This window comes from Salvelinus fontinalis, chromosome 4 (genome assembly GCF_029448725.1).
Source record: "Salvelinus fontinalis isolate EN_2023a chromosome 4, ASM2944872v1, whole genome shotgun sequence".
Taxonomy (NCBI): Eukaryota; Metazoa; Chordata; class Actinopteri; order Salmoniformes; family Salmonidae; genus Salvelinus; species Salvelinus fontinalis.
The window spans coordinates 17,464,688-17,486,794 of NC_074668.1; the positions used below are offsets into that span (position 1 = coordinate 17,464,688).

Sequence of the window (22,107 nt, forward strand, 5' to 3'; positions counted from 1 at the left end):
TTCATATGGTATGTATTAATTTGTGGATGTCCATCATCCATATCGTATGATACGTTACGAATTACAATTCGTATGATATGTTATGAATTGCAATTCATGCAATATGTTACGAATTTTCAGAACACATGATATTAAACAAATTCCAATTTGTTGTGGATAACATTAGCTAGGTGGCTAACATTAGCGAGGCTTGGAGTCAGGGGTAAGGTAAGGGTTAGTAGTTAGGTTACTAAGTAGTTGCAAAGTTGCTAATTAGCTAAAATGCAAAAGTTTTCCTTGATGAGATTCGAAAACACAACCTTTGGGTCACTAGATGTTCGCTAGGAGTTAGGGTAAGGGGTTATTAAGGTTAGGAGTTAGGGGAAGGGTTAGCTAACATGCTAAGTAGCTAAAATGGTCCATGATAGGATTTGAACATGCAACCTTTGGGTTTTGCTAGATGTTGGCAGTATACGCCCAACCATCCACCCCACTTTCACTTTAGTTTTTGCCATAAGTAACCTTCTGTCTTATGTAACCATACCAAAAATAACATAACATACTAATTTGAGTGTCCTGGATTTACCTTTACTATATTAGGTCTAGTCTATGAGACCAGGCTGATACACTTTGTATCCCTCATTTACTCAAGTGTTACCTGTATGTAACTATTCAGTCGGGCATCTACCGTGTGTAAGGCGCGTCCGTCCCCGCCACGCCCCCGTGGAGATGCGTCCTCCTACGACCGTGGAGTTCAGGATGTACCAGAGCGCCATGTAATAGTGACTACTTCAATGATAATCATTGCTCGTTAATTTTACGCCTGCAAAGTTTGGTTAATGATGGCTGGATGTTGTATGTCAGCCGAGGAGAAGGATAATCACAGAATCAATCAGGAGATTGACAGGCAGCTGCGACAGGACAAGAAAGACTCGGGCAGTGAACTCAAACTGCTGCTATTAGGTGAGAGCTGTCACATCTGTCAAGAATTGCACACTGCTTAGTGCATAGCCTAGGGTCCTAGGCTATTTAGGTAAAGCCTGGACCACACCTGTAAAATCAGGTGAAGGGAGCAGTAGGCTATCAGAGTGTTGTAGACGTACCAATTTAAAGTTAGAATAATAGTAATATATGTAGTAATATAATGTCAATAGTGTGCAGACATGGGAGCGCATTAGTTTTAATATTATTTTACTTTCATTTGGTGTGTCGTCATAGTGGTCTCTGATTTTATGCTCAGATTAGCTCAGGTGCAACAAATTTGCGCCTTTTTTCAATGTTGAATTTAAAGAAATTGATGGCCTCACTTTCACTGTCGACAAAGACTAATACTATCTGGGAAGCTTTTAATTACGAGATTCTGGTGGCTTGCGTTGGGCCTTGGCCACAACGAAGTGTTTGTAGTCGCAGGTAACTGGTGTACCCGAGTTATGCTCTCATGCAAAACCATGCAAATACAGCCGCGAGTCTCATCAGTTTTGCCTGATCAACTCTCCTCGAAAGTGTGCTCTAAACTCCAACACAAAAGGCAAGCATGAAAAAAGAAGGCTTGCAATGCACATGCCCATGATAACTCGTATTAAAATGTAATAAACACTGGATATTTTGTGTTTCTACTCCCATAAGGGGATTCCTATGTCTTCACCAGTTAAACAAAAAAAACGTTATAAAGCCATATATTATCGTTAAGAATACATCCGAATTGATCATGTTAATAACTTTAATATCTTTGTTTGCCATATAGCCAACAAGCATAGACCTAGTTATGCTTTAAGTGAATACCTTGTTCTGTGCTCTCCTGTCCTGTGTGTGCGTGAGAGGCATCGAAGTGTGAGTCACTACAGTTGAAGTCAGAAGTTTACATACACCTTAGCCAAATATTTTTAGTCAGTTAACAATTCCTGACATTTAGTCCTAGTAAAAATTCCCTGTCATAGGTCAGTTAGGATCACCACTTTATTTTAAGAATGTGAAATGTCAGAATAATAGTAGAGAATGATTTATTTCAGCTTCTGCCCACAAATTTTCTATAGGATTGAGGTCAGGGCTTTGTGATGGTCACTCCAATACCTTGACTTTGTTGTCCTGAAGCCATTTGGCCACAACTTTGGAAGTCTGCTTGGGGTCATTGTCTATTTGGAAGACCCATTTGCGACCAAGCTTTAACTTCCTGACTGATGTCTTGAAATGTTGCTTCAATATATCCACATAATTTTCTTCCCTCATGATGCCATCTATTTTGTGAAGTGCACCAGTCCCTCCTGCAGCAAAGCACAGCTACAACGTGATGCTGCCACCCCTGTGTTTCACAGTCGGGATCGTGTTCTTCAGCTTGCAAGCCTCCCCCTTTTTCTCCAAACATAACGATGGTCATTATGGCCAAACAGTTCTATTTTTGTTTCATCAGACCAGAGGACATTTCTCCAAAAAGAACAATCTTTGTCCCCATGTGCAGTTGCAAACCATAGTCTGCCTTTTTTATGGCGGTTCTGGAGCAGTGGCTTCTTCCTTGCTGAGCGTGTCTATATAGGACTCATTTTACTGTGGATATAGATACTTTTGTACCCGTTTCCTCCAGCATCTTCACAAGGTCCTTTGCTGTTGTTCTGGGATTGATTTGCACTTTCCGCACCAAAGTACGTTCATCTCTAGCAGACAGAATGCGTCTCCTTTCTGAGCGGTATGATGGCTGCGGGGTCCCATGGTGTTTATACTTGCGTACTATTGTTTGTACAGATAAACGTGGTACCTTCAGGCACTTGGAAATTGCTCCCACGGATGAACTAGACTTGTGGAGGTCTACACATTTTTTTCTGAGGTCTTGGCTGATTTCTTTTGATTTTCCCATGATGTTAAGAAAAGAGGCACTGAGTTTGAAGGTAGGCCTTGAAATACATCTGTCACGTTCGTCATAAGGAGTAGACCAAGATACAGCGTGGTATGTTTCCATCCTTTATTTTGGAATAGAAAACTTCAAAGAACAAAACAAACGAAACGTGACGCTAGAATAATGCTCACAGGCAACTATACATAGACAAGATCCCACAAAGCACAATGGGAAAATGGCTACCTAAATATGATCCCCAATCAGAGACAACGATAAACAGCTGACACTGATTGGGAACCATACTAGGCCAACATAGAAATATAATTCACCTAGATAACCCACCCTTAATCACACCCCGACCTACCCAACATAGAGAATAAAAGCTCTCTATGGTCAGGGCGTGACAGTACCCCCCCCCCAAAGGTGCGGGCTCCGGCCGCAAAACCTGACACAATAGGGGAGGGTCCGGGTGGGCATCTACCGTTGGGGGCGGCTCCGGTGCGGGGCGAAGTACCCACTCCGCTCGTGGACACGTCATCGGAGGAACCGGACCGTGAATCATCGCCGGATGCTCCGGACCGTGGATCGTCGCCGGGGGTTCCGGGACATGGAGCGTCGCCGGAGGAACCGGACCGTGGATTGTCGCCGGAGACTCCGGACCGTGGATTGTCGCTGGAGGAACCGGACCGTAGATCGTCGCCGGGGACTCCGGACCGTAGATCGTTGCCGGAGGCTCCGGACTGGGAACCCTCGCAGGAGGCTCCGGACTGAGAACCCCCGCTGGAGGCTCCGGAGCGCAGACCGTCGCTGGAGGCTACGGACTGCCGACCGTCTCAGGAGGCTACGGACTGCCGACCGTCTCAGGAGGTTCCGGATCGCGGACCGTCTCAGGAGGTTCCGGACCACGGACCGTCGTAGGAGGTTGCGGACCGTCGTTGGAGGTTCCGGACTGTGAAACGTCGCAGGAAGTTCTGGACTGGGACCTGTCGCCGGAAGCTCTGGACTGGGAACAGTAGCCGGAAGCTCTGGACTGGGAACTGTCGCCGGAGGCTCTGGATTGGGAACTGTCGCCGGAAGCTCTGGACTGGGAACTGTCGCCGGAAGCTCTGGACTGCACTACTCTGAGCTTCACGTTTCGTTTGTTCGCTTTATTGTTTTTTTTGTTCTTTTAGTTTCTCTTCCAAAGAAAAGGATGGAAACATACCACGCTGCATCTTGGTCCACTCCTTATGACGAACGTGACAGAAGATCCCACCACAAACAGACCAAGCAGCGTGGCCAGGAGGAGAAGACATCCTGGACTTGGGAGGAGATAATGGCAGGAGACGAAAGCCTTCCATGGAAGCAGACGCAGGAGGATCAACGGCGACTCCGAAGTTCACGACGGAAGCCTGAGAGGCAGCCCCCAAAACATTTTTTTGGGGAGGCACACGGGGTGGTTGGCGAAGCCGAGGGGTGAGAGCGAAGAGGAATATTGGTATAGACTGAGCGAGTAGTATTGTGAGATAGTTGAGGGGAGTGATGAGGTAGAGTGGATGTTTTGGTGTCTGGAGCAAGACAGTCGCCGTGAGGAGGTTACCCTATGAGCTGAACATAACAGTATGCCAGTGGTGGCAGGTGACCCAACTGTGGTTTGTCAATATTATGATTTCTCATTTTAGCCAATTCAATTTCAGTAATTCCATTACAGATTTTGGGGTAATTGATAATGGATTTTAATCACTTAGTAATTTATAAACAAAGGTCTACCATTACTTGTTACTTCTGTGAACGTTCATTATCCTCCCTCCTCATGTATTTGATTTGATGAGGGAGAGAAATTAGAACATACACTACATGACCAAAAGCATGTGCCCGTTGACACCTGCCCGTTGAACATTCCAAAATCATTTCCATTAATATGGAGTTGGTCCGCCCTTTGCTGCTATAACAGCCTCCACTCTTCTCGGCAAGATTTGCACTAGATTGTTGGAACATTGCTGTGAGGTCAGGCACTCGCAGTCGGCGTTCCAATTCATCCCAAATGTGTTCGATGGGGTTGAAGTCAGGGCTCTGTGCAGGCCAGTCAAGTTCTTCCACACTGATCTCAACAAACCATTTCTGTATGGACCTTGCTTTGTGCATGGGGTCATTGTTATGCGGAAACGGGAAAGGGCCTTCCCCAAACTGTTGCCACAAAGTCGGAAGCATAGAATCGCCTAGAATGTCATTGTATGCTGTAGCGTTAAGATTTCCCTTTGTGGGGGCCTAGACCGAACCATAAAAAACAGCCCCAGACCATTAGTGTTCTCCTGGCGTCCGCCAAACCCAGATTTGTCCGTCGGACTGCCAGATGGTCAAGTGTGATTCATCACTCCAGAGAATGGGCAGTGGAAACAAAAGTACAATGGCGGCGAGCTTTACACCACTCCAACCGATGCTTGGCATTGTGCATGGGGATCTTAGGCTTGTGTGCAGCTCCTCGGCCATGGAAACCAATTTCATGAAGCTCCCGACAAACAGTTATTGTGCTGACATTGCTTCCAGAGGTAGTTTGGAACTCGGTAGTGAGTGTTGCAACCGAAGACAGACGATTTTTACGCGCAACGCGCTTCAGCACTCTCTGATCCCGTTCTGTGAGCTTGTGTGGCCGACCACTTTGCGGCTGAGCCGTTGTTGCTCCTAGACATTTCCACTTCACAATAATAGCACTTATAATTGACTAGGGCACCTCTAACAGGGCAGAAATTTGACAAACTGACAAACTGGAAAGGTGGCATCCTATGATGGTGCCACGTTGAAAGCCACTGAGCTCATCAGTAAGGCCATTCTACTGCTAGTGTTTGTCTATGGAGATTGCATGGCGGTGTTCTCAATTTTATACACTTGTCAACAACGGGTGTGGCTGAAATAGCCGAATCCACTATTTTGAAAGGGTGTCCATAGGGTTGCACATTTTGGGGAATATTCAGAGGTTGAAACTTTCTGTGGGAATTGACAGGAATATATGGGAATTAACATAAATATGTAAATTAATATTAATACCATTTAAATGTAGATGTTTTTTGCATTGGATATATTTACCATATCATATGGAGACAGAAACATAAACATCTTATCATAAGTAGAAATCATTGCAAATGATTAAATCCTTCTAATATATATATATATTTTTAAATTTAACTTTAATTAAATTAGTTGACTATTCACATGGGATGATTTCACTGAACAACAAAAGAAAGGGAATACTGAATGATCCATCGCATCTCCCAAAAACCATTTTCAACATACATCTGTAAAATGAGTCTAGAAACTAAAGCTTTGGTTGTCTTCCTCTCAGCCTTCCATTTCTTCTCCCTGGACCTCCTCAATGTCTACCTTTTTGAACATCAGACTCTGAGGCATAATCTTCACTGTCACTTTCCAACCTTGTTGAGGATGGCTCATTGTCAGGCTCAAAAAGCCTCAAATTTGCCCAGACGGACACCAATTTTTCAACCCTTGTGTTGGTCAGCCTGTTGCGTGCTTTGGTGTGTGTGTTCCCAAACAAGGACCAGTTGTGCTCTGAGGTGGCTGATGTTGGTGGGATTTGGATGATGATGGAGGCAACAGGGGAAAGAGCCTCAGATCCACAAAGTCCCTTCCACCAGGTGGCTGATGAGATACGATGGCGCGACTGCCATATGGCATCTCCATCCCAAAGTCCTTGCTTGGAAGTGTACTTCGCCAGACTGCCAAGAACATTGCCCTCATCCAGGCCAAGGTGGTGAGACACGGTAGTGATGACACCATAGGCCTTGTTGATCTCTGCACCAGACAGGATGCTCTTGCCAGCATACTTAGGGTTCAACATGTACGCTGCGTCGTGTATGGGCTTCCAAACGTCCTGCACGGTGTTGGGCTGTAAGCACAACCCCCACCTGTGGACGTCGGGCCCTCATGGAGTCTGTTTCTGACCGTTTGAGCAGACACATGCACATTTGTGGCCTGCTGGAGGTCATTTTGCAGGGCTCTGGCAGTGCTCCTCCTTGCACAAAGGCGGAGGTAGCGGTCCTGCTGCTGGGTTGTTGCCCTCCTACGGCCTCCTCCACATCTCCTGATGTACTGGCCTGTCTCCTGGTAGCGCCTCCATGCTCTGGACACTACGCTGACAGACACAGCAAACATTCTTGCCACAGCTCGCATTGATGTGCCATCCTGGATGAGCTGCACTACCTGAGCCACTTGTGTGGGTTGTAGACTCCGTCTCATGCTACCACTAGAGTGAGAGCACCGCCAGCATTCAAAAGTGACCAAAACATCCGCCAGGAAGCATAGGAACTGAGAAGTGGTCTGAGATCACCACCTGCAGAATCACTCCTTTTTTGGGGGTGTCTTGCTAATTGCCTATAATTTCCACCTTTTGTCTATTCCATTTGCACAACAGCATGTGAAATTTATTGTCAATCAGTGTTGCTTCCTAAGTGGACAGTTTGATTTCACAGAAGTGTGATTGACTTGGAGTTACATTGTGTTGTTTAAGTGTTCCCTTTATTTTTTTGAGCAGTGTATATCATCCAGGAGGATCCTCTTGATGGGGCTGTCCATATCGGCAGACTGTGATATGGCCATTTCTTGGAGACTCCTTCCGCTCCAGGAGAGTGTCAAACATGATGACAACACCACCCCAACAGGTGTTGCTGGGCAGCTTCAATGTGGTCCTCTTATTCTTCTCACTTTGCTTGGTGAGGTAGATTGCTGCTATAACTTGATGACTTGATAACCATTTCCTTGGCTCTCTTGTAGAGTGTGTCCTTGAGGAGCAGATTCAATGCATGAGCAGCACAGCCAATGGGTGTTATGTGAGGGTAGGACTCCTCCACTTTAGACCAAGCAGCCTTCATGTTCACAGCATTGTCTGTCACCAGTGCAAATACCTTCTGTGGTCCAAGGTCATTGATGACTGCCTTCAGCTCATCTGTAATATAGAGACCGGTGTGTCTGTTGTCCCTTGTGTCTGTGCTCTTGTAGAATACTGTTTGAGGGGTGGAGATGATGTAGTTAATTATTCTTTGCCCACTAACATTCGACCACCCATCAGAGATGATTGCAATACATTCTGCTTTTTCTATGATTTGCTTGACCTTCACCTGAACTCTGCATCCAGCAAATGAGTGGATAAAGCATGTCTGGTTGGAAACGTGTATGCTGGGTGAAGAACATTCGTAAATCTCTTCCAATACACACTGCCTGTGAGCATCAAAGGTGAACCAGTTGCATACACAGCACGAGCAAGACATTCATCAGCATTTCTCTGACTACGTTCCTCCATTGAGTCAAACAAACTTCGGATATCAGGAGGACAATGAGCTCTTGCTATCAATAAGGTGTCCGATTCATCATTCTCACCTCGAATAGAACTAGAGGGACTTTTGTCAGAGGTTGCTTGTTGTGAGCGCTGAGGGAACTTTATGCACTTGGCTAGATGATTCTGCATCTTTGTTGCATTCTTTACATATGATTTGGCACAGTACTTGCAAATGTACACAACTTTTCCTTTTACAATAGCTGCAGTGAAATGTCTCCACACATCAGATAGTGCCCGTGGCATTTTCCCGTAAAGATTATAATAAAAAAAAACAAAAAAACAACAACATACAATTCCATGTACAGATAAATAGTTAAGCAGTTAGATTAACTCCTTTGTAAGATAAATGTTTTAAAATGCAACATATATGGAAACAGGTGAATTAACACTCCTAAGTTAGCAGACTCAAGCAAGCTAAAACCCAAATGGTAGCAAAAACTAACTAGCAGAAATTGTTAACAAGTTAGAAATTATTTAAACACACTTTGCTGTAGGCCACTATTTACTAGTTAACAGAAAAATGATGTATGTTATATAAAATATATTCACCCCATCCAGTATTGTAATCAAAACTTACCAGAAAGCATGCAGTCCTTGGCTCAGACAGTGTAGTAGTGTGGGCTCAATAGCATCTCATTAGTGTGCAAGGTCTTGAAAATCAGCTGCACATGTGATGGAAGAACGCACTGTGCATGCAGAGGGTTGCAATTCCATTGAATTGTGACATATTTTGGTTAAACTATCCCCAAGACCTAGAATTGCCTTGTGTATCCAACAAAAAAGGTTCACTGTTATAAACAAACTTTTTTTGATTAATTTAAGCAAAATTCCTAAAACCATGGAAATTTCCAGTAAAGTTTCCAACCCTTTGCAACCCTAGGTGTCCACATACTTTAGTATATATAATATACCTTAAAGATGTGTGGTTTTCTGGTAATGGAAATACAAGGCACAAGGTAATATTTCTTAAACTTACAGAAGGTGAACCTTTTCTCCAAAATAAAATATATGTTTTGATATTAGTTGGCAGGGGTCTTTACGTCAACATTATTGTGTATTTCTGATACCTTTTAAGACTTTTTCTGGTATGATGTTTTCTAAGAGCCATTTTCTATCTGTTTTATCTAGAAATCAAAACCTTTACTTTTTGGGAAAATGGTTGGAAAATGTATCTATGCCTTCATTTCCCCAAAATATAGTCTTAACTGTCATTTGACACCCAATTTAATATTCTCCTATGAACTTGTTGTAGCTCAATGGAAATTCCCCAAGGTAAGTGAACCTCCACTTTTTTACACCAGCATCAGCCTCCTCATGCTTCAGTGACAGACTATACAGACTCTGTGGCAGGGCTTTGTGTAGGCTACTGTCCTCACACCTCCTAAGAAAGAGGAAGTGTAGGTGTGTGTGTGTCTGTTCCTGTGGTCAATGGGGCAGGCTGGGTGGTTATGGTAATGTCTAATGCCTACAGCTAAATACTCCTCAGAGTGGGAGAAAGGCCAGATGGGCAGACAGTCAGAGAGACAGACAGAGAAACTGACTGATGTTGGTAACCACATGGGTAATGGTATGGTAAATCAAATCCAATTGTATTGGTCACATACACATGTTTAGCATATGTTATTGCGGGTGTAGTGAAATGCTTGTGTTTCTAGCTCCTACTGTGCAGTAATATCTAACAATTTCACATACCCCAACCAGAAGCCATGGATTACAGGCAACATTTCTATGTCACATAATGGCGCCGGAGAAGAAGGCAGATGTTTTATGTGTCCCCAACCAATTGTGTTTTTTTTGTTCGCTTATGTGTTTTTTGTAACTTTTATTTTTTAAACTTATTTTGTACATAATGTTTCCACTACCATCTCTTCTGACCGAAAATAACTTCTGGACTGTCACGACTTCCGCCGAAGTTGGTCCCTCTCCTTGTTCGGGCGGCGTTCGGCGGTCCATGTTTCATTTTTGTTTTGTCTTCATTGTACACACCTGGTTTCCATTCCATAATCATGTTCCTTATTTAACCCTCTGGCTTCCCCTTTTGTTTTGTGCGTGATTGTTTTTGTCAAGTGGTTCCGTGTACGTGATCTGGATTGTTTATGTTTATCCTTGTTGGATTATTGCTGATTTTGAGTAAATATCGTGGCTTTACTCATACCTGTGTCCTGCGCCTGACTCAGCCTTATTCCATTCACATAGAACACTGACACGGACATCAGGACTGCGATAACTCACCGCGGACTGGCAGAATCCTTTTTTTCCTTTAACGAATCTGACGAGCCCGACGCGAACGATATACTGCTTTCTCGGGAACAGGCCCAGATCCCGGTGATTTGCGTGAAGAGGAGGCGGAGAAAAAGGGGCCAAAGGGCGGGCTGAGAATTTGTAGGTGATCTAATAAAAAACTGTAATATCTTATGCTTCACCGAATCGTGGCTGAACAGCTGGCTGGTTATACTCTGTACCGGCAGGATAGAACAGCAGCGTCTGGTAAGACAAAGGGCGGGCCGGCTATGTATTTTTATAAATAACAGCTGGTGCATGACATCTAAGGAAGTCTCGAGCTATTGCTCGCCTTAGTGTGGTCTACAGCTTATCATGAGATACTCTACCTATCTACCTATAGAGTTTTCATCTGTATTTCTTTTTCGTAGCTGTTTACATACCACCACAGTCAGAGGCTGGCACTAAGACAGCATTGATAGTATAGCTGTATTCCGCCATAAGCAAACAAGAAAACGCTCACCCAGAGGCGGCTATCCAAGTAGCCGGGGACTTTAATGCAGGGAAACTTAAATCCGTTTTACCAAATTTCTATCAGCATGTTAAATGTGCAACCAGAGGAAAAAAAACTCTGGACCACCTTTACTCCACACACAGACACATACACAGCTCTCCCTCGCCCTCCATTTGGCAAATCTGACCATAATTCTATCCTCCTGATTCTTGCTTACAAGCATAGATCAAAGCAGGAAACACCAGTAAAGAGATCAATAAAAACGTGGTCAGATGAAGACTATGCTAAGCTACAGGACTGTTTTTCTATCACAGACATCACAGTATGTTCTGGGATTCTTCCGATGGCATTGAGGAGTACACCACATCAGTCATTGGCTTCATCAATAAGTGCATCGATGACGTGGTCCCCACAGTGTCCATACGTACATACCCCAACCAAACGCCATGGATTACAGGCAACATCCGCACTGAGCTAAAGGCTAGAGCTGCCGCTTTCAAGGAGTGGGACTCTAACCGGGACGCTTATAAGAAATTCCGCTATGCCCTCCGACGAACCATCAAACAGGCAAAGTGTCAATACAGGACTAAGATTGAATCGTACTACACCGGCTCTGGCGCTCGTCGGATGTGGCAGGTCTTGCAAACCATTACAGACTACAAAGGGAAGCACAGCCGAGAGCTGCCCATTTGACATGAGCCTACCAGACGAGCTAAACTACTTCTATGCTCGTTTCGAGGCAAATGGCCCATGAAACCTACATGAGAGCATCAGCTGTTCCCGAAGACTGTGTGATCACGCTCTCCGCAGCCAATGTGATTAATGCCTTTAAAAAGGTCAACATTCACAAGGACGCAGGGCTAGACGGATTACTGACATTTTCAACCTCTCCCTGTCCAAGTCTGTAATACCAACATGTTTTAAGCAGACCACCATAGTGCCTGTGCCCAAGATCAGGCCTTGATAATGGAGTTGGAGCCGTGTGTGACCACGCAGTCATGGGTGAACAGGGAGTACAGGAGGGGGCTGAGCATGCATCCTTGTGGGGCCCCAGTGTTGAGGATCAGCGAAGTGGAGGTGATGTTTCCTACCTTCACCACCTGGGGGCGGCCCGTCAGGAAGTCCAGGACCCAGTTGCGCAGGGCAGGGTTCAGACCCAGGGCCTCGAGCTTGATGATGAGCTTGGAGGGTACTATGGTGTTGAATGCTGAGCTATAGTCAATGAACATCATTCTTACACAGTTATTCCTCTTGTGAGGCCCATTAAGGTATTTGTGACCTGTGATCTGTATTCCCAGTTGTGAAATCTACAGATTAGGGCCTAATTAATTAATTAAAATTGACTGATTTCCTTATATGACCTGTGACTCAGTAAAATATTTGAAATTGTTGCATGTTGTGTTTATATGTTTTGTTCAGTGTGTGTGTGTGTGTGTGTATATATAGGTAATTCATATTATCTTTCAGGTGTGAAGGTCCTAATGAATGGATTTAAGTTTGAATATTACAAAAAATTTATAGAACTAATTGTATTTATTTGGAAAACTACATGCACATTCTAATCTCAATTGCAAATGGATGGATCAACCCATCTTCAGTAAAGCGTTTAAAACATAAATAAATACAATATAAATGTTCTACCTCTATGGCTTATTAGGTCATGAGGGTAAGTGCAAACTCCAGCTCCCTCTCTGACTGCTTTGGTCAGTTATACATGCTAACTCTCTCTTTGATTGGTCAACTTAATATTTACAAGTGCCTATGGCCTCTGATTGGTCATTGTTAGGCACAAGTCCCTGCCCATTATGTCTAGTGGATGGATATGTGTGGGGTGGTGGCTTACTGAGTACACACTTTCATGTTGTTCTCATTAGAATATTGACTGGCTAGTTTTTTAAAGTAAAATTCATTTAAAATGTTTTAAAGCCTATGTACAGATGTCTGTAAATAGTTTCCTTAGCAACAACTAATTTATTTGGGTCTGGTGTTTGTTGGCAACAATTATCCATGCTGACATGTTTAAATCCTGAGTGGCTCCAGGAATTGTGAATAAATGGTGGCCAGGAATGAGCCTGTCTGTCTTCCTCTCAGAAACAACGCAAAAAAGATTGCTGACCAACCTGGTCTCGGAGCATTTCGTATCATGTACGTAAATCCGAGACAGTCCATTTAGTGTGATATGTTACTATATTACGCCTAGTATATGAGACCAGGCTGAGCTTGACCCCCTTTTTAAACAGCACACTTCTTAGGAACAGCCTCACTCTTCATCTACTTTTCACCTCGCCTATCCCGGTGATTTCCTCTGAACTAACAATCTGGTGGGTCATTTGATAAAAAAAAAATGTAGCCTTCATTTAACTAGGCAAGACAGTTAAGAAATTCTTATTTACAATGAAGGCCTACCCTGGCCAAACCCTCCCCTAACAACTCTGGGCCAATAGTGTGCCGCCCTACCAAGCAAAAAGGCAGTAACTGCTCATAGCGTGGAACTGAGAAAAATGGCTTTTATTTACCTTGGTTTCACAGTAACTTTATGCAGTTACTGCTAACATGACCCCCATTTTCTCCAAAACACAATACGAGGCAAGATACTTGTCCACATAATTAAGCATGTATTTAATGTATAAAAAAATTACATTAACTCATTTTCAACCAAATGAGTAGTTACTGCCTTTTTGCTTGGTAGGGCAGTATGGTACTCCCGATCACAGCCGGTTGTGATACAGCCCGGGATTGAACCAGGGTCTGTAGTGACAGTCTAGCACTGAGATGCAGTACCTTAGACCGCTGCGCCACGCAGGTGGGTCATTCCACTTCAAAAAGCACAAGAAAGAGGATTGACACCCACCATCTCAAATTGTGCTGAAATCGTTTCTGTAGTTAGAAACAAATGAGATTATCATTCCTGAAACATTATTTTGTTGAAATGTAACTTGATCTCTGAGAAATTAGGCAAATTAATTGCACCCAAATTGGCTATTTTCATTAATAGGATTCATATAATCTTCAATAAATATAGTACCCAACATCCGATTTGGACCATAATTGTTCCTAACAATGAGTAAGACGAGGAACCCAATAAAATGATCAAAAGCCACCAATGCCCCCCCCACTAGATGCTGCTGTTCCTGCTACTGCCAAACATTTTTATCCATTTTGATGGTCTCTTGTGTTTATTAAAGGGATCACAATATTTCCTTTGCAACTTTGGGTAGAAAACCAATAGCTTTTGCTCATGATAAAATAAATAGTGTTGTCATCCTCACAATTCAAGCCAGTCCTCCATGAAAGCAATTCAGTTTGTCCTATACTTAGGCTTAATATGTGTCCAGGAAAAAGCTCCCGCTCAGCCCAGTCCAAGTTCTTCTCTGTCCTGGCACCCCAATGGTGGAACCAGCTTCCCCTTGAAGCTAGGAGAGCAGAGTCCCTGTCCATATTCCAAAAATATCTGAAACCCTACCTTCAAACAGTATCTTAAATAATCCCCAGACATGTTCTGTTATGGTGGTAGAGGTACATTTAGGTTCTGTTAAGGATCTCTCCAGGATCCAGATCTAGAGCGCACATCACAATAGTTATTGTATCCATAGAGATGTTGTTCTCGGTCACTGACCAGGTCAAGAAATCGAAGGAGCTGGCAGGAGCAGCCGGGAAAGGAGATTGAGAATGTGTGTGTGTGTCTGAATGTGAATAGGGCTGTAATAGGTGATTATGGATTTTGGTTTGTTTGTCCAGATGCTATCCTTGTCTGGATATAGTGCCTCGCACTTCTTCAATTACCCATGTATTCCTTCCTTCCCCATCCTCACCTACACCCTCTCCCCTTTTACCAGGTACTGGAGAGAGTGGGAAGAGCACCTTCATTAAACAGATGAGAATCATCCATGGTGCCGGCTACTCAGACGAGGACAAGCGAGGCTTCACCAAGCTGGTGTACCAGAACATCTTCACTGCCATGCAGTCCATGATCCGCGCCATGGAGACCCTCAATATCCCCTTCTTGGAGGCCCAGAATAAGGCAAGAATCCCAGCCACATCACACCTCAGGTCTGCTTCCGTACCAGCTGATCACAGAGCCAAGGACTTTTCCAAAAATAAACTCAATTTTAGTTTTAATTTGTGAAGTGTTTTAAAGCATTTTGCCTTGCGTGCCGTAATGAACACCCCAACCATCTTGTTGTTTGCTCCCTCTCCCAGGGCTATGCCAGCATGTTGAGTGAGGTGGAGGTGGACATGGTGAATGATCTGGAGAGAGGCCATGTGGACACCATCAAGAGCCTGTGGAGGGACGGTGGAGTGCAGGAGTGTTATGCCCGCCGCAGGGAGTACCAGCTATGTGACGCCGCCAAATAGTGAGTAGACATAAGTAATGGGCAGGAGTTGCTCTTAACCTGATAATGATCAGTAAAAACCACAGGCCCTGGTTATGGGATATAACTAGGGCCTGGAGTTTTCCTGGTCAGGTAACAAAGACCACATCTCTATTGACAAAAGTAATTACACGATAACGTAAGACTGCAAAGCCGTTCAAAGAACCTTAATTAAAGATGAAATCTGTGCTGCTGCAATTGTTTCCCTCTGCATGTCCTGGTAGAGAACAAAATCAATCTTCACACTGGAATGTAAATTTGCTGCCAGCATGCTGTTATTACATGGACAATGTTAAGACTCTAGCTGAGTCTTTCTCAGGACTCTCTTTTGGGGGGCATATACTGTACCAGTCTGAAGTTTTTAATTTGTTGTTTGTAGTATTGTTGTTCATTTTTTTCTCTCTGGGTGATCATACAATTTCCATAAACATATTCTCTTTGTGCTGTGTTGTTCAGTTATCTGAGTGACCTGGACCGGATCGCAAAGGCCTCCTACCTTCCCACTGAGCAGGACATCCTGAGGGTCCGAGTGCCGACCACGGGAATCATCGAGTACCACTTTGACATGGAAGAAGTAATCTTCAGGTGAGGGGAAACTTTGGTTCTGTCAATGATGCACCTTCTCCAATCTCAACTGAGCACATGTTTTGAGGAAACACTATTACCAACAAGCAACGCTCCTAACATTGGTTTGATGTGACAGGATGGTGGATGTGGGGGGTCAGAGGTCAGAGAGGAGGAAGTGGATCCACTGCTTTGAGAACATCACGTCCATCATCTTTTTGGCCGCGCTCAGCGAATACGACCAGGTGCTGGGTGAATGTGACGAGGTGAGCTCCCCGTCAGTCAGAGCAGTGTTGAGGCACTGGACATATTGTACTGATACACCTGTGGGCCGCATCCATGAGCAAACATGCTGTTGTGTAAAATTGGTAAGTAAAAGTCAATTGTATCTCACACATTATGTGAGATTATAAACTGGGCGATTTGAGTCTTGAGTTCTGATTGGCTGAAAGCCATGGTATATCAGCCCGAATACCACAGGTATGACATGTAGTTACACATATAACATGTAGTTATACTGCTCTAATTACATTGGTAAACAGTTTAAAATAGCAATAAGGCTCCTCGGGGGTTTGTGATATATGGCCAATATACCACGGCTAAGGTCTATATATGGCCAATATACTCTCAGCCGTGGTGTATTGGCCATATACCATGCCTCCTCTGGCCTTATGGCTTAAGTATGGGCTTTCATATCCGCTTACTATACATGCATTGTCTCTCCCCTAGAACTGTATGGAGGAGAGCAAAGCACTCTTTAAGACCATCATCACATACCCCTGGTTCCAGCAATGTTCTGTCATCCTATTCCTTAACAAGACTGACATCCTAGAGGAGAAGATCACGCGCTCCCACCTTGTCAACTACTTCCCAGAATACACTGGTAAGCTCTAGTAGTGTTTGTGTGACCGCTATTCTTATCAGTATAGTAAGAGAACCCATTAGTTAACACACACGACCAACCAGGTATCAAACCCAGATGGCCACATGACTCAATGCCATGTTAGCCCACTGAGCTAAAGCCTAGGCATTCATTCTGGGAGCTAACACAGGTTTTCAGGTCTCAAGCAAGGTTACTCATCACATGAGGGTAGTTCACCGAAAAACCTCCGCTACGCAAGCACATGCCATAACTAAAGCTGTTGTTTCCAGGGCCGCAGAATGATCCTAAAGCAGCCAGGGAGTTCATCCTGAAGATGTACCAGGAGCAGAACCTAGACAGAAAGACTGTTTATTCCCACTTCACCTGTGCCACTGACACAGAGAACATCCGCTTTGTGTTTGCTGCTATCAGAGAGACCATCGTCAAAAATCACCTCAAGGACTTCGCCATTATTTAGAGGAGAGCTAAGGCTCCTGTGAGGTTAGGAGACATCTAGCCTGGTCCCAGATCTGTAGCATGTGCTCTAAAGACAACTCTTCTAACTGTCATTGACATGAGTTGGTTAAAGCACATACAGATCTAGGATCAGGCTAAGAGACTTGAGAGTATATGTATAGGGTTAGGTTGGAACGTTAGATTGATGCGGTAGAAGAAAATGCTTTGACTGCAAGATTTGTAGCATGGGTTGGAACCGGTTCAGGGAACAGAACCGAAAACCGTAAAATAACATTTTTCAAGGAACAGAAACAGAACTGGGAATGAAAGTGATCCATACTGTTCAGGAACAGAACGGTTATTTGAAAAGTATGGGAACCAGTTAATAACGTTATTTTACGTTCCAGGCATTTTTGTTCTAGTCTCACACAAAAAACGCAACAATGCGCCTATGCAAAGCCCTCACTCTGTCACTCAGAAACGTTTTCCAGTGTCTGCCTGCAAGCTGAGAATCTTTGACAGTGTGGGTGCGTGTTTAGGCTACCTGCCCCTCTCCCATCAGAAGCATAGGATTCTGTACTGATGTTACAAACATGATTCAGAAGATGGGGAGAGACATTTTTAATTAGCTAGAGAAGAATGGATTAACTTTTTATATGCTAGTTAAGGATGCTATGTGCATTGTTGTAACGTTTCACGTAGGATTTATTAACTACAAAAAGTGTTTAATTCTGGTGCCGCTCTGCACACTCAAGCTTGTTTGCTAGCTCAAAGGACATTCAAAGTTCCTGCATAGAAGCCGCTCCTCCTAGGTATAATTCTGTGGACCTAATTCAGATAATGCATGTCATAACAAGATACCCAGTGCTTCAAACCTCCTCGTCAACACTCTCTCTTCCCAGAGACCCTCAGTTGCACCTTGGTCCATAGGCTACACCTATTTGTCAATCACGCATATAAACAACTAGCTTGCCTGCTCTGTCTGCACTGTTTGTTGAAGTAATTGAATGAGACTTGTACATACACAACTGTTGATTTCACAGATTTAAAAAAAGAACAGAAAGGAATGATATAAACGGGTACTTTTTGGGGATTCGAACCGGTTCATAACTTTTATTTTGCTGTTCGGAACAGTAGAATGGAACAAAAAAAGTGTGGTTGTGTTCAGAACGAAACGATTGGAAAATAATTTTGGTTCCAACATGATTTGTAATGCTGTTTTTCTGTCCAGGGTGCTTTTGTTAGGTTGAGCATCTATACCATCTGGAAATAGTATCTGAATAAAAACCATCAGATATCTCCTGTACATATATTTTTGAAAGAAAGAAAAGTCTACTCACTGTGACGAGGATGCCAAAGTATTTTTTTAACGTAAAATATATTTTTCTTGTATCGTCTTTGAAATGGATGACTTGAATTGATTTATCTTGTGTGGTTAGTATAGAGGAAGGAGTTAAGTATAGCACCTTTTGATTTATAAAAAAATAACTGTAAAACTATGATCTATCTACAGGTTTGGGGAGTAACTGATTACAATTTTGGACAGGTAACTACAAAAATTAAATGTAATCAGTTACGTTAACAGCTAAAATAATGTAATCAGATTAGATACTTTTGAAAAACTAGAAGACTACTTCTTGGATTACTTAAACATTTAAGAGGCGCAAGATTAAGTTTGTTCTACCTGAGCGAGCCTGACCACAAGTCAGAGACCACTATGACACACCAAATGCATTTGATGGATACTTTTTGTATTCTTCTAATGCCTTTTAAGGGGATAATAATTCAAAAGTATCTGAAAGTAATCAGATTATGTTACTGAGTTTGGGTAGTCCATAACTTAAACTGATTACAATTTTGGACAGGTAACTAATAACTGTAATGGATAACATTTATAAAGTAACCTACCTAACCCTGTCTAACACTCCTCAGTGAGCACTAGTGTGATGAGAGTGCAAGTGGAATTGTGAATTCATTATTTGGCCAAGTCTTTTACTTGTTTAAATGTGAGAAAAGCAACACTTGGCTGAAAAAAATGCAATTTGTTTTGTGTTTTCATACAGATACTGTATTTATATATTATTTCACTACATCACCATATATCTAAACAGTGAAGCAAGCGTGCATGTTTTAGCCAGGTAATCTGTCCAAAGTGCCTTGCGAGAGGAATAACATAGGGACATTTACCTGAGACTTTAATTCATTTAGGAGCAAATTATTCCACTTAATTACATTTTTCAGCTGTGAGGATTCACCCCTAAGTGTATATGTATTCTAACAATAACAGATTTTTGGTCATGAAAGAATTATGTTCATAAATTGTTGTGAATGTTTTCTTATTCATTATGTGCATCTGTCATTTTCTACATTTCAAAAATAAATTCAAGATACATTTGCTACGTTTCAATAAATTGTTACAGTAGTTAAATGTAGACTTTTATTGATTAATGTACTGCATTCTTGAGGGAGCTAGCACATAAACATTTCATATCTGCCTTAAACTGTGCCAAATAAAATTTTATTCGATGTAAAATCTTTATTGGTGCGTGTCAGTAAAAAAAATGTCAAGCAGAACTGGGGGATAGACATATACAGTGCCTATAGATCTACACCAACTTGAACGTTTCTTTCACATTTTGTTGAGTTAGTGTGTCAGATAAAGATTTAAATTGTAAAAAAAGTAATTGATCTACACAAAATACTCCATAATGGCAAAGTTAATTATTTTATATATATATATATATATATATTTAAAAAAATTATTAATAGGAAATTCCCCCCCCCCCACATTTTGTGACAGCTTTATTCTATAATGGATAAAATAATTATTTTCCCTCAATCTACACACAATACCCCATAATGACAAAAAAACAACAACATGTTTTTATAAATGTTTGCATAAGGTTCCACAGTTGACAGTGCATGTCAGAGCAAAAACTAAGCCATGAGGTGGAAGGAATTGTCCGTAGAGCTCAGAGACAGAATAGTGTCGAGGCACAGAACTGGGGAAGGGTACCAAAACATTTCTGCAGCATTGACGATCACCAAGAACACAGTGGCCTCCATTCTTAAATGGAACAAGTTTGGAACCACCAAGACTCTTCCTAGAGCTGGCTGCCTGGCCAAAATGAGCAATCGGGGTTAGAAGGGCCTTGGTCAGGTAGGTGACCAAGAACCAGATGGTCACTCTGACAGAGCTCCAGAGTTCCTCTGTTCCTCTCTTTCCCCCTTCTGATGACCAGGTGGCGAATCGCATCTCTGCATGTCTGGCAGACATATCAGTGTGGATGACGGATCACCACCTCAAGCTGAACCTCGGCAAGACGGAGCTGCTCTTCCTCCCGGGGAAGGACTGCCCGTTCCATGATCTCGCCATCACGGTTGACAACTCCATTGTGTCCTCCTCCCAGAGCGCTAAGAACCTTGGCGTGATCCTGGACAACACCCTGTCGTTCTCAACTAACATCAAGGCGGTGGCCCGTTCCTGTAGGTTCATGCTCTACAACATCCGCAGAGTACGACCCTGCCTCACACAGGAAGCGGCGCAGGTCCTAATCCAGGCACTTGTCATCTCCCGTCTGGATTACTGCAACTCGCTGTTGGCTGGGCTCCCTGCCTGTGCCATCAAACCCCTACAACTCATCCAGAACGCCGCAGCCCGTCTGGTGTTCAACCTTCCCAAGTTCTCTCACGTCACCCCGCTCCTCCGCTCTCTCCACTGGCTTCCAGTTGAAGCTCGCATCCGCTACAAGACCATGGTGCTTGCCTACGGAGCTGTGAGGGGAACGGCACCTCAGTACCTTCAGGCTCTGATCAGGCCCTACACCCAAACAAGGGCACTGCGTTCATCCACCTCTGGCCTGCTCGCCTCCCTACCACTGAGGAAGTACAGTTCCCGCTCAGCCCAATCAAAACTGTTCGCTGCTCTGGCACCCCAATGGTGGAACAAACTCCCTCACGACGCCAGGACAGCGGAGTCAATCACCACCTTCCGGAGACACCTGAAACCCCACCTCTTCAAGGAATACCTAGGATAGGATAAAGCAATCCTTCTGCCCCCCCCCCCCCCCCTTAAAAGATGTAGATGCACTATTGTAAAGTGGCTGTTCCACTGGATGTCATTAGGTGAATGCACCAATTTGTAAGTCGCTCTGGATAAGAGCGTCTGCTAAATGACTTAAATGTAAATGTAAATGTGAGTTGGGAGAACCTTCCAGAAGGACAACCATCTCTGCAGCACTGCACCAATCAGGCCTTTATGGTAAAGCGGCCAGATGGAAGCCACTCCTCAGTAAAAGGCACATGACAGCCCGCTTGGAGTTTGCCAAAAGGCACCTAAAGACTCTCAGACTGTGAGAAACAAGATTCTCTGGTCTGATGAAACCAAGATCGAACTCTTTGGCCTCAATGCTAAGCGTCATGTCTGGAGGAAACCTGGCACCATCCCTATGGTGAAGCATGGTGGTGGCAGCATCATGCTGTGGGGCTGTGAGACTTGTCAGGATTGAGGGAAAGATGAACGGAGCAAAGTACTGAGAGATCCTTGATGAAAACCTTCTCCAGAGCACCCATGACCTCAGACTGAGGCAAAGGTTCACCTTCCAACAGGACAATGACCCTAAGCACACAGCCTCTGAATGTCCTTGAGTGGCCCAGTCAGAGCCCGGACTTAAACCTGATCAAACATCTCTGGAGAGACCTGATAATATCTGTGCAGCAACAATTTAACAAAAATTTAATACATTTTAGAATAAGGCTGTAACGTAACAAAATGTAGAAAAAGTCAATGGGTCTGAATGCGCTGTAGTTCTTGCATAAGTATTCACCCCCTTTGTTTAGGCAAGCCTAAATTAGTTCAGAAGTTACATTTGGCTTAACAAATCACATACGTTATATGACTTCACTCTGTGTGAAATAACAGGGGTTGACATGATTTTTGAAGACTACCCACTCCTCTGTCCCCCATACATATAACATGTGTAAGGT

The 22,107-nt window shown here is 43.5% G+C and overlaps 1 protein-coding gene across 1 annotated transcript; it reads left to right on the top strand.

Moving 5' to 3' along the window:
* The first annotated feature begins 821 nt into the window (after positions 1-821).
* On the top strand, positions 822-16,259 carry LOC129852801 (guanine nucleotide-binding protein subunit alpha-11-like). The gene is made up of 5 exons (XM_055918454.1): positions 822-942; positions 14,703-14,887; positions 15,067-15,221; positions 15,696-15,824; positions 15,943-16,259. The coding sequence occupies exons 1-5, from the start codon at positions 822-824 to the stop codon at positions 16,214-16,216; spliced, it is 864 nt and encodes a 287-aa protein (XP_055774429.1). The 3' UTR covers positions 16,217-16,259.
* The last annotated feature ends 5,848 nt before the right edge of the window (positions 16,260-22,107 follow it).